The sequence below is a fragment of the Dermacentor andersoni genome, chromosome 10, assembly GCF_023375885.2.
Source record: "Dermacentor andersoni chromosome 10, qqDerAnde1_hic_scaffold, whole genome shotgun sequence".
In the NCBI taxonomy this organism is placed as follows: Eukaryota; Metazoa; Arthropoda; class Arachnida; order Ixodida; family Ixodidae; genus Dermacentor; species Dermacentor andersoni.
In genome coordinates this window covers 11252241-11265406 of record NC_092823.1, presented here as the reverse complement: position 1 = coordinate 11265406, position 13166 = coordinate 11252241, and the positions used below count along the sequence as shown (strand labels likewise).

The window sequence follows — 13166 nt, the reverse complement described above, 5'->3', positions numbered from 1 at the left end:
ATGGGAGTCTATGGGATTTAGGTCGGGCCCATGAACGCCTCACATAACAGCTGGGAAAACGAACATATCAGTGGGTTTGCATATTTTAGATATTGCACTTTTTACACACTACACATTTGGCCACATAGAAAACCCTGAAAATGGCACACAGCAGTAATGAGTCACTGTTTAAAGTGGATACACGTCCTAAAAGGCAACAGGATACAATAATATTCAGATAATACAAATACAACCCAATACAAATAATACAGCTAATATACATATAGAACAATAGCATGGATTTTTCAAAATGCTTGTATTGAGCATGTGCATTTATTGCAATAGCAATAAATTGAACGTCCTGGCATATTTCCGCCATCGGCGTCGCCGTGGTGTTCTGTATAAAGGCGAAGTGTGATAACATCGTGGCCAAGCACTGTATGGTGTGGGTGCGAGTGGAAGTGTGTGAGGGTGAGCTGAGGATGGTGGATCAATCTCATGTGTGCAAGGGCCCTTGCAGTCTGCCACTGCGTGCAAGGCACTGAGGGGGTTGGCGGCGGCTGTCTATGGCGCAGCTGAGTGCAGCCTCATGGGCTCTATCTGGAAAGCAATCTACGATGACTACACAGCCTAGGTGTGCCGACGACCGATAGCTTCATGTGTGGTGTGTTCTCACGGCTCAGCTCGTGTTGAAGCGAGGAGCAGCACAAAGGTCAATTCGCTCACTGTTCCTGCCACTCTTCTTCACGCCAGCGTTTTGACAGCAAGTGCCCGCAGTGATTGAGTGCGATGTGTTTATGTTTGCCGGTGCGCATGCGATACCACGCTTCTTAATTTATTTAGTAAGTGAATGTTTACATGTTTATATGGATGATAAAACTACTATCCTTACTTCATATAGCTGTGTAATAATTTGCTATCGCAATCGATGTTTCACCTTTTGGGAGAAACTGCTACTTGCTTTTGAGGTACACCTACATTGTTAAATATGGTTTGCCTTTTAATGCAGCTCACAAGCAACAGTAAACTTGGAACAGCAAAATCAGAAAAGCAACCCACTGTTTGTAGATCACAGTAACATTTTTAGTGACGTTATTGTTGCCAATTTTGCGTGCTTGAGGAAAGTGTCTCAATAAACTTGCTGAACACAAGTACCCCTCTGGTATACAGCATATTGCACTGCCTCATCAGGGCAGCACAGGTGCCATTAGAATGTTTCTTTTCTTTTCTTTTTTTTTTCAAACTTGGGTGTCTCCATCTCTCAAAACCATAAATTCTGTTTGAGCAAAAGCTTTAACTTTCCATAATACATGGCGGAACACTCATGAAATCCTAGAATGAGCTGAAATTCCCAAACTTCAATTTCCAACAAAAACTTCTGCGCTGTTGGCCTTCATGCAGTGCCTTCCTTCTCTCACTTGTTGGCAAAGCGGAGCCAGAAGTGGCGGTAGGCGTAGAGACGCAGCGGCTGCACGCTGAGCAGGATAACAACGTAGCGGAAGTCGAACTTCACCAGGCCAATTCCCTCTCGTGGGTAGAGCACCGGGTCAGAGACATACTTGCATGCCACCTGCAACAAGAGGATGCATGAGGTATAGTGTGCAGTTTAGGCTTGGTATAACGAACTCGTGTATACAGTCAAACCTCGACATATCGAACACGGATATATTGAGTTATTGCGTATATGGAACACACTCTACATCACCTGGAAAATTGCATGCATTTTTAATTGTTTGTTTCAAACTGGGTCGGATGCAAAATGGATATATCGAACCCTGCCACCCCAGACCGCGTGCGCTCTGTTGACAGGCGGTGAGCTTTCTCGCAACGCACACGAAGATAGTGGTGTCACAGTGGGCGTTCCCAACTGCTGCGCACTATAGCTTGCGCCAAGGACACTACTTGAACGTAGCAGCGTACGCATGAGACAGCTTGGCTAGTTCCATGTCAAGGATGCATTGCATTTGCTGCACTGACTCCTCCTCGGTGCCACACTCTACGCTTGCTGCACCTCATGAGGACTGGCGGTTTGCATCCACAATGACACATGACAGAAAGTACTCACTGTGCTCACTCATAGGTGCCTTGTTACATGCCACTTAATACTTTGTTACTGATAGTGTTTCAAAATGCCTCAACTGACGGACGTGGAGATCGCAGCAGAAGTAGTGGCCAAACAAACACACTGCCGAGGTTGATCCCGCAAGCACTGATGTTGCCCCACTCCGGACTTCAACTCAGGCTGTAGCTGCTTTGGCCCCTCTACTGTGGTGCAATAGAAGGCACTGGCCTATCGCTTGTGGATCATTTAGACTATGTTGAGGACTCTGTGTTGAAGCATGTGGCTGCCAATAAGAAGCAGGCTACACTGCTGTAGTACTTTCAGCCAAATAAATAAATAATTTGTGTGAAGGTTCAAGTGAGTATTTACGGTGCCCTTGGTTCATCGACTGATTTGCAGAAGATTTTGATGTGTTTTTTATGTGATTTTCTATATCGAATTCTGGCAATATGGAACTTTTTCGCGATCACCGCGCTGTTCAATATATCGAAATTCGACTGCAGTGACTTATGAAATATAATGAAGTAAATTAAAAAATTCTCCCTGATATTAACTTGTAAGAAATATATGCTCACAAAATATTCAACATAACCAAGGTACTTGCATAATGTATTTACTCGCATAATGACTGCACTCGTGTAATGATCGCACCCCTGAATTTTGTCATCAAAATTCAATTTATTTTATTTCCCGTGTAATGATCACACCCCAAACATGCCGCAGCGATATGTCGTGTGCCAAGTCTACTTAGTAATAATCGCGCTTACCATCTCTCGAATGCTACGCAAACGGCTCTTCAAGACAAACCAGGCGGTCTGCACGCACCAAATATTCTTAAAGGGACACTAAAGCGAAACAATAAATCGGTTTAGAGTAATGAAGCATCGTTTGAGAATCCTGCAGGCAGTCATTTAAAAAAAATAGTTTGGTTATTAGATGAGAAAATGAAAGTCCAAGTATCAGTATTTGAATTTCGCGCCGAAACCCCAGCACCAGTACGTCAGCGTGACGTCAGGGATTCCAAAGCATGTTTTCGCATTTGGGCCTCGTTGGCTGAATAAAGGTTCCCGAAACTTGCCATGTTTAATATTTGGTTCCTTTAGAACACAATGTAGTCAATCTGTACCGCTATATATAATTAGTAGGCCCTAGAAGATGCAATCAAAATCCAATACGTCACAGCCCCCAGGTGTGGGAACTTAAGTAGGCGTCGCCACCCGTATTTCGTTCTTGCGCTTTTTCTGGCTTACCAAATGTCTTATTGTTGTAAGAGTGGTGTTTTTGGTGTTGTAGAATGATAATTTACTGATGCAGAAGAAATCATTTTTCACTTTAGTGTCCCTTTAAGCAGATGCCCCATTTCATTCCTTCCATCACTTTCCGCACTTGCATGCCAAAAAAAAAAGCTACAACCAAACTTGCCTTTATTATGTGCAGGTTTTATAATGGTTGTCGTCAACAACAACAACAACAAAAACAAAAAGGTGCCTTTCGATTCTTTTCGTCTGCACTTGTGGGCACGCAACAAATCGCGAGCGGCAATGAAAAGAGCCACGTTTACACTAATATGTTATAAGTGTACCCTATTCATACGCCGACGCTTGTAACACAGCTGAGATATTCGCCCACCCTTAGCGGAAACGTGCCATATTAGGATAGTAGTGAAGAAAAATGCCGCAGTTTCCGCAGCATGCTCGCCATGTGTTTCTATGTCACTGGCAGCTAAGCGCGCCCATGTTTCTGTCCCCTCAAAGTGGACATGGCTACGTTATTGCTGCAAACTTGCCGATATTAACGACATTATTCATTGCTGATACAGAAGAAACTGTTTGAATGCACGTAATGTACTCACGAGAAGGAAAAAATCTCGTTCTGCACGTTCGGCTTGCTCCGCTGGCCGCCATTTTTGTTTTGGTGTCCCGCACTACATACAGTGGCAGCCACCTATGTGTTGACCTGCTGTCATCCCACAGCAAACGCGGAATAACAAAATTAAATTTTTTTTCGCAGGAAACTTAAAACGACAGAAAGCTGAGCTAGTTGGTAAGGATTCATTATGCAAAAAGGAGAAGTGAAGCGTGCAGACAGGACACAAGAGTAGAGACGTGGACAACATGAACGCCGACTATCAACTGAAGGGAGCGCTCAGGCGAAAAAAAAAAAGAAGACACAAAACTCACCTGCGCATGCTCAGGAATGGTAACACCACGTGTGATTCGGGTACACATGCCGGTCTACGTGAAAGTGCAGATGAGTTTTGTGTCTTCTTCCTTTTTTCGCCTGAGCGCTCCCTTCAGTTGATAGTCGGCGTTCATGTTGTCCACTTCTCTTTGTGTCCTGTCTGCACGCCTCACTTCTCTTTTTTGCATAATGAATCCTTACCAACTAGCTCAGCTTTCTGCCGTTCTAAGCTTCGTTTCTAGTACTCTGAGCCCTTTTCCATATTCCCCTACTTATCTGCACAATCCTGCTTCGTTAGCTTCCTTAATTGCGATATGTATGTTCCGCACTAGAACCATGTCGTGGTTTAGTCGTAATTGTGTCGTCCCATTGGAAGTTCAAATGATGTTAGGCTGCCTTCAACCATCAACTGGGCATGCCAGGAGGATTGGAGCTATTTTTTCCATTGAATCATGGCGCCAAGTTAGGTTCTATCAGGAGTGTCTAAGGGTCCGTTGCGTGGCCCTGGGAGATGGTCGCCATTGGAACCGCCCCTACGCTGATTGGAATAGGTTAGCCGTGCAACACGTGGACTTCCTATGGAAGATGAAACTTCCGGAGCTTCAACAAAGTAAGAGGAAACACCTTTCTAATAATTCACCATCAAATAACGTACTGGTTCTTGAAGACGCCATCGTAAGTGATAACCATAGAAGAACCCTTGCTTTAGGTGCTAAGCACTGTTTTAAGCCTAACATAAAAACCGTTGACGTTTTAAGCATACCGCGCTGCATAACCAGGTTCGTCCCGGAAGAAGAACGCTCGCGTTTATTTCGGGTTGCATTGCTAGCATTAAACAATCAAATTCTCATTTTAGGACGGTTGACCCTGTCCGACCATTAGTTGATTACCTCTTGGAGCATAAACTTAGACCAGTAATATCTGGCAAGGAAGCGTGAGGCTTATGGCGCGTGAAAAAGACAAGGACGAAAGTGAGACGTGACACACACAGGCACTAACTTGCAACAATCTTTATTTCGAGCAAGGGACCTATGCATACATACAACTTTTTCGCATACATCACACATGCGCTGTTTGCAAAAAAACCTTTACACACCATTGCACAGGTACGATAACGGGAAAGGGCAATCAATGTTTTAGACACACAGTTATCCCCAAGCCTATCAATCATTTCTGCTTCTATAATTTCGCAAGTTATCCTACCTCGGGCCTTTCCCACAATGGAGCAGTCTCTGTATGCTGGAGCACACGTCGAGTGGTCACCATCGTTCACCCCGGCAACAGTGCACCTGCAATGCCTGCAGTGGGCGTCAAGGAACTTACCCCGCTTTTCTGCTACATTATACCGGTGTTCCTTTAAACACTCGTTGAGGCACCTTCCGCTTTGCCCCACGTAGTTCTTCCCACACTTTAAAGGAAGGTTGTAAACAACTGCTTCCACACATTCAACAAACGGTTCCTGGTGTTTCTTTTCGCACGTGCACTTATCAGAGAGGCCTTGTCTGGTTAGTCTGCAGTCGTCAGTTAGTATCAGTCGGCGCACTCTAAGTTGGTTAAGAGGGGAATCACAAAGACATGCTTGTCAAACGCATTATGTAAGTCATGCCCGGAGCTGATGACCGAAAGCATCAAGGATCAGATTCTCCGTCTTCGATTGGCAGGTTACCCTACACATGTACTTATTAGCGTTGCTGAGGGTCTGCTCAAGTCGAAGCTATCAAAGAATTCCGCCAGCGTGCCTTGCGTAGATAAGAGGAGCGTTGCTGTCATCCCATATATCCATGGCCTATCGCACCGTTTAAAGAAAATAGGCCAACATGCGAATGTTGGGGTTGTGTTTTCAGCTTCTACAAAATTGCAATTGCAGAAGGTTTCTGTTGCCAGGGGATGGAGATTCAATGCATGCGTTGACTGTAATTTCATCTATCCGTAGTGACAGTATGACAATGGTTGAAATACAGTTAAACCTCCATATAACGAAATAGGTAAATTCAGAAATTTGCTTCGTTATATTGAAATTTTCATATATTGCAATTCGACCTTTTATACAAATAACTACAGTCACCAATCAATTTTTTTTTACATAGAAATGGGCTGCAGAATATTCCAAATTACTGGGCAGTCGTAAAAAGCAAGTTTGAATGAGAAAGGAATTATTTTCATCAATTTGGGATTCCCGCCATGTCGGCTATATCTTCATGTCGGTGGTACGAATTAAGCAAAGCCAGCTACACTTTCGCATGCACTCTGCCCCCACGGCTGATAGTGTCACCCGCACTAAGACGACGCTATCAGGAAAAGAGCCGGCAGCGGGAAGCGAATGCTTCATCTGCCTCTCGCTCCAACAGGTCCCTGAAACTCGAAATTACGCAACCTCCAATACTAAATGCGCAATAAGGCAGCTTACATGATGCCATGCTGTGTCGGCATGCCCACTCTTTGCACACGAGTCAGATTATCTCTTAAGCAGGTACACAGATGTGTATGCGCTCAGCCGCACTTTCAGCCATGCACAGCGCAGCCACGAATGAGACGGGCCCCTGAAATCACAATGCACATTTGATCGCATTACCACGAGCTCGGTCCCCTCCCCTTCTTTCCCTTTGCTAGCACGGGAAGGCGGTATTCTAAAAGCCACCATCTTTCTTGTCTCACCCTCGCACACTTTCACTCGCACCTGAAGTACAAAGTGCGCGGGGTGTGATAGGATCTTATCGCACTTGGACTTTATACAGAACATGATGCGGCTCAACTTCAGCGGTCACTATCGTGCCGCACGCGATTTGAGAGTTGCGTTTGCAAGCAGTCAGTTTTAATGCAACCATTTAACCATCTGCATCCACGGAAGTTTCCATTTATTGTCTCGTCATTCCTTTGCAATGAAAGCAAAATTTCGTCATATTGAAATCGCATACAAACACACTTCGTTATATTGAGGTTCTAAATACAGTTGAACCCGACTACTATATCCCGGACAGGTCGCCATTGGAACATGAACCTGGCAACGTTTAACGCTAGAACGTTATCTAGTGAGGCGAGTCTAGCAGTGCTATTGGAGCAATTAGAGGGCAGTATATGGGATATAATAGGGCTCAGTGAAGTTAGGAAGCCAAAAGAAGCATATACAGTGCTAAAAAGCGGGCACGTCCTGTGCTACCGGGGCTTAGCGGAGAGACGAGAACTAGGAGTCGGATTGCTGATTAATAAGAATATAGCTGGTAACATACAGGAATTCTATAGCATTAACGAGAGGGTGGCAGGTCTTGTGAAACTTGATAAGAGGTACAAATTGAAGGTAGTACAGGTCTACGCCCCTACAGCCAGTCATGATGACCAGGAAGTCGAAAGCTTCTATGAAGACGTGGAATCGGCGATAGGTAGAGTGAAAACAAAATACACTATACTAATGGGCGACTTAAATGCCAAGGTAGGCAAGAAGCAGGCTGGAGACAAGGCCGTGGGGGATTATGGCATAGGCTCTAGGAATAGCAGGGGAGAGTTATTAGTAGAATTTGCGGAAGAGAATAATATGCGGATAATGAATACCTTCTTCCGCAAGCGGGATAGCCGAAAGTGGACGTGGAGGAGCCCGAACGGCGAGACTAGAAATGAAATAGACTTCATACTCTGCGCTAACCCTGGCATCATACAAGATGTGGACGTGCTCGGCAAGGTGCACTGCAGTGACCATAGGATGGTAAGAACTCGAATTAGCCTAGACCTGAGGAGAGAACGGAAGAAACTGGTACATAGGAAGCCGATAAATGAGTTAGCGGTAAGAGGGAAAATAGAAGAATTTCAGATCAAGCTACAGAACAGGCTTTAACTCAGGAAGAGGACCTTAGTGTTCAAGCAATGAACGACAATCTTGTGGGCATCATTAAGGAGTGTGCAATGAAAGTCGGTGGTAACTCCAATAGGCAGGATACCAGTAAACTATCGCAGGAGACGAAAGATCTGATCAAGAAACGCCAATGTATGAAAGCCTCTAACCCTACAGCTAGAATAGAACTGGCAGAACTTTCGAAGTTAATCAACAAGCGTAAGACAGCTGACATAAGGAAGTATAATATGGATGGAATTGAACATGCTCTCAGGAACGGAGGAAGCCTAAAAGCAGTGAAGAAGAAACTAGGAATTGGCAAGAGTTAGATGTATGCGTTAAGAGACAAAGTCGGCAATATCATTACTAATATGGATGAGATAGTTCAAGTGGCTGAGGAGTTCTATAGAGATTTATACAGCACCAGTGGCACCCACGACGATAATGGAAGAGAGAATAGTCTAGAGGAAATCGAAATCCCACAGGTAACACCGGAAGAAGTAAAGAAAGCCTTGGGAGCTATGCAAAGGGGGAAGACAGCTGGGGAGGATCAGGTAACAGCAGATTTGTTGAAGGATGGTGGGCAGATTGTTCTAGAGAAACTGGCCACCCTGTATACGCAATGCCTCATGACCTCGAGCGTACCGGAATCTTGGAAGAACGCTAACATAATCCTAATCCATAAGAAAGGGGACGCCAAAGACTTGAAAAATTATAGACCAATCAGCTTACTGCCAGTTGCCTACAAACTATTTACTAAGGTAATCGCAAATAGAATCAGGAACACCTTAGACTTCTGTCAAGCAAAGGACCAGGCAGGATACCGTAAAGGGTACTCAACAATAGACCATATTCACCCTATCAATCAGGTGATAGAGAAATGTGCAGAATATAACCAACCCTTATATATAGCTTTCATTGATTACGAGAAAGCGTTTCATTCTGTCGAAACCTCAGCAGTCATGGAGGCATTGCGTAATCAGGGTGTAGACGAGCTGTATGTAAATATACTGAAAGATGAAAGACTACAGCGGCTCCACAGCCACCGTAGTCCTCCATAAAGAAAGCAACAAAATTCCAATAAAGAAAGGCGTCAGGCAGGGAGATACGATCTCTCCGATGCTATTGACAGCGTGTTTACAGGAGGTATTCAGAGACCTGGATTGGAAAGAATTGGGGATAAGAGTTAATGGAGAATACCTTAGTAACTTGCGATTCGCTGATGATATTGCCTTGCTTAGTAACTCAGGGGACCAACTGCAATGCATGCTCACTGACCTGGAGAGGCAAAGCCGAAGGGTGGGTCTAAATATTAATCTGCAGAAAACTAAAGTAATGTTTAACAGTCTCGGAAAGGAACAGCAGTTTACAATAGGTAGTGAGGCACTGGAAGTGGTAAGGGAATACATATACTTAGGACAGGTAGTGATTGCGGATCCGGATCATGAGACTGAAATAATCAGAAGAATAAGAATGGGCTGGGGTGCGTTTGGCAGGCATTCTCAGATCATGAACAGCAGGTTGCCATTATCCCTCAAGAGAAAAGTTTATAACAGCTGTGTCTTACCAGTACTCACATACAGGGCAGAAACCTGGAGGCTTACGAAAAGGGTTCTACTTAAATTGAGGACGAAGCAACGAGCTATGGAAAGAAGAATGATTGGTATAACGTTAAGGGATAAGAAAAGAGCAGATTGGGTGAGGGAACAAACGCGAGTTAAAGACATCTTAGTTGAAATCAAGAAAAAGAAATGGGCATGGGCAGGACACGTAATAAGGAGGGAAGATAACCGACGGTCATTAAGAGTTACAGACTGGATTCCAAGGAAGCGAAGCGAAGCAGGGGGCGGCAGAAAGTCAGGTGGGCGGATGAGATTAAGAAGTTTGCAGGGACGACATGGCCACAATTAGTACATGATCGGGGTTGTTGGAGAAGTATGGGAGAGGCCTTTGCCCTGCAGTGGGCGTAACCAGGCTGATGATGATGATGACTATATCGAACCTTACATAGAATTATTCTCTACATCGAACAATTCCTGGGCACGGTATAGTTACAATAGGTATATATAGCAAAAATTACGCTTACATCGAACAAAAAAAGCAGCGACTCCCGATATATCGAACATCAAGCAGCAGAAAGTTCCCCCAGAAGTTAGCTTTCCCTCGCGGTGGCGGGAATCCCGGTGGCGTGGCTCCATCCAGCCGCTCTCCCTACCGTGACCGCGCTGCCTCGGGAAGTGTGAGTTGTGTCGCTGCTGCTTTTCTGGTTCATTGTGTGTGCACCTTGTGGGCGTTCTCCCGCAGTGTTGCTGTGATGAAGCGGCTGAATTCGCGTTTCGTTGTGAAGCTTGAAATCATAAATAGGATCGAACGCGGTGAGAAGTAGGATGTCTCCGCAGCGTGCAAGATTCCAAGGAGCACTCTCAGCACGATCTTGAATAATAAGAGGGAGATTAGAGCTAAAGCAGCCAAACTCGCTACCCGGTGCCCGTGGCGCCCGACGCATACTGTTAAGAATGGCCATCTGCGGTGCAAGATTGCCGCCCACTTACGACTATAGGCGGCAACATCCCGGCACTGCTAAGGACGGAGAGCTGCAGTGCAAGACATGCCACAGCGTGACTAAATCGACTTTGTGACGGGACGAGTTCGGCGGGCCCACTATTCTTCCCAAACTCCCCAACGCGCTACCCGGAACGGCTCCGAGTTCTACGGGGCCCTCTGACGTCGGTTCCGGACCTTCGAACGTGTGTGCTTTTGTGTGCGTAGACCGTCCTGCGGGAGGCGGCTGGTTTGTGATGACAAAATGAACGTTTGCCGCCTTGTATCGTGGGAGGACCGAGTGTTTAAAAACTGCTGTTGTACGGATGCTCGACACACTTCTCTCGAGCAGTCAGGTTGGACTGACACTTCTCTTGAGCAGTCATGTTGGAATGACACTCTCTCTCAAGCAGTCATGTTAGACTGATGTACTTTCTGAAACAGTCATGTTAGACTGATATAAATATTGTAAATAAACCCATATTCCTCGTTCTCGATGAGAAGCAGTCCTTCCCTTCATCAACGTCCTCAGCGTGGATAAGTTGGACGACGGCATGGGCCAGCTACCTTCTAATTCATGCCGGACTCCAATCTTGACAACGGATCACGAGCGATGGGATTGAGCCCCCAATCCTGACAACTGGCTGACAGCGGTGAGATGGACTTTGCGACGTGGTGCTGCAACTGCGGTGAGTGCTTGGTTCTTGCTTTGACTCTCTAGGCTTCATTTTGTGGTTGTTCTGTTTAGAACAGTAGGGAAGCTAGATTGTTGAGTGTTAGCTAGGTTGTGTTTTCCTAGCTAGATTTAGAGAGCAGGATCAAGGCAGTAAAGCAGCAATCATGGAGTTAAGGACACTGCTGAGAGACGAATTGTTGATTGTTGGTGAGGAACTTGGCCTAGATGTGCGCAAGGAAATGCTAAAATCGGAATTATTGGTGCTAATTTCCGAAAAGGCCAGTGAGGAAGAAATTGAAATGGGGTTTGAACTTCTGAAAAAACGAGAGAAACGAGAAAGAGAGAGAGAAGAACGGGACAGAGAGAGAGAGGAACGCGATAAAGATCGCGAGTTAAGAAAAATGCAACTGGAACTTGAAAGCAAACGTTTGGAGTTGTCTCAAGGAAGTGAAGGCGCTCTGGGATGATCAAGTGAGGCTGAATCGTACCGCATGGACAGGCTATTAAAGCCACAGCGTGACTAAATCGACTTTGTGACGGGACGAGTTCGGCGGGCCCACTATTGTTCCCAAACTCCCCAACGCGCTACCCGGAACGGCTCCGACTTCTACGGGGCCCTCTGACGTCGGTTCCGGACCTTCGAACGTGTGTGCTTTTGCGTGCGTAGACCGTCCTGCGGGAGGCGGCTGGTTTGTGATGACTAAACGAACGTTCGCCGCCTTGTATAGCGGGAGGACCGAGTGTTTAAAAACTGCTGTTGTACGGATGCTCGACACACTTCTCTCGAGCAGTCAGGTTGGACTGATGTACTTTCTGAAACAGTCAGGTTAGACTGATATAAATATTGTAAATAAACCCATATTCCTCGTTCTCGATGAGAAGCAGTCCTTCCCTTCATCAACGTCCTCAGCATGGATAAGTTGGACGACGGCATGGGCCAGCTACCTTCCAATTCATGCCGGACTCCAATCTTGACAACGGATCACGAGCGACGGGATTGAGCCCCCAATCCTGACAATACGCACGGTCGTGTGCGAGTGGTTCATCCGAAATTGCTTCAGCCGTGCCGAATTTCGCGTGCTCGGTGATGACTAAATTCTGATGAATGCGACGAAGCCGTTGCCGATGTTGCCGAAGTTCGGAGCAAGCTGTCAGAATTTCCGGAAGCTGTTGACGAGTGAACGGTGGATGAGTTTGTGAGCGCAAATGATGGTGTCGCGACCACAGGAGAGCCCGAAAACGAAGACTACATTGCCGACATCGTACCGAGCACAAGTGAAAGTGGGCACAATGAGGAAAGCAACGACAGTCCTTGGCCCACATCCTCTGAAGTGATTGGTGCGCTCGCACTAGTCGGTGCTTCTGCGCGAATGCAGAAGGTCAGAAGGTTGCGGCCTCAGCTGCTCCGACGCTTTAGACGATGTGGAAAACGCGTGCGTCGCAGGCAGCGAAATTGCCCAAGCAGAAGAAATTGCAGGACTACTTCGTGCGAAGCTAAGCTAGTTTCACCAATAAAGTGATTTTATAAATGGTATGTGCTTTTATGACACCAATTATTTAGCAGGCTTATATCGAATTATGCTCTAGATCGAACTGATAGGCGTTTTTTTGCGAGTTCGATATAGCCGGGTTCGACTGTAGATGGAAAAGCAAAGGGCCCAGAACTGATCCCTGTGGTACACCTTGGTTAATACATTTTGTTACTGAGAAGTATTGGCTGCATGTACTGTGTATGACCGGTCAAGTAATTTTTTAAGAATCTTAGCGCAGGACTGGTTATACCGAATCAATACATTTTTTTATGTAGTCAGTTAGAGATAAAACAGCTAGATTCGTGGAACTTCCAGGGCGGAAACCAAATTGATTGTTTTTAGCAATTTAAACTTTGTTAAGTAGTTATTAAG

At 45.6% G+C, this 13166-nt stretch overlaps 1 protein-coding gene across 2 annotated transcripts in view; it reads right to left on the bottom strand.

Moving 5' to 3' along the window:
- The window catches only part of TTLL12 (Tubulin tyrosine ligase-like 12), a 363841-nt gene that overhangs the window by 148792 nt on the left and 201883 nt on the right, over window positions 1-13166 (bottom strand). For both annotated transcript variants that reach the window (XM_050168995.3, XM_055065384.2), the window contains exon 11: window positions 1398-1549. In XM_050168995.3, coding sequence (XP_050024952.2) covers window positions 1398-1549 — 152 coding nt within the window. The remainder of the gene's footprint in view (window positions 1-1397; window positions 1550-13166) is intronic.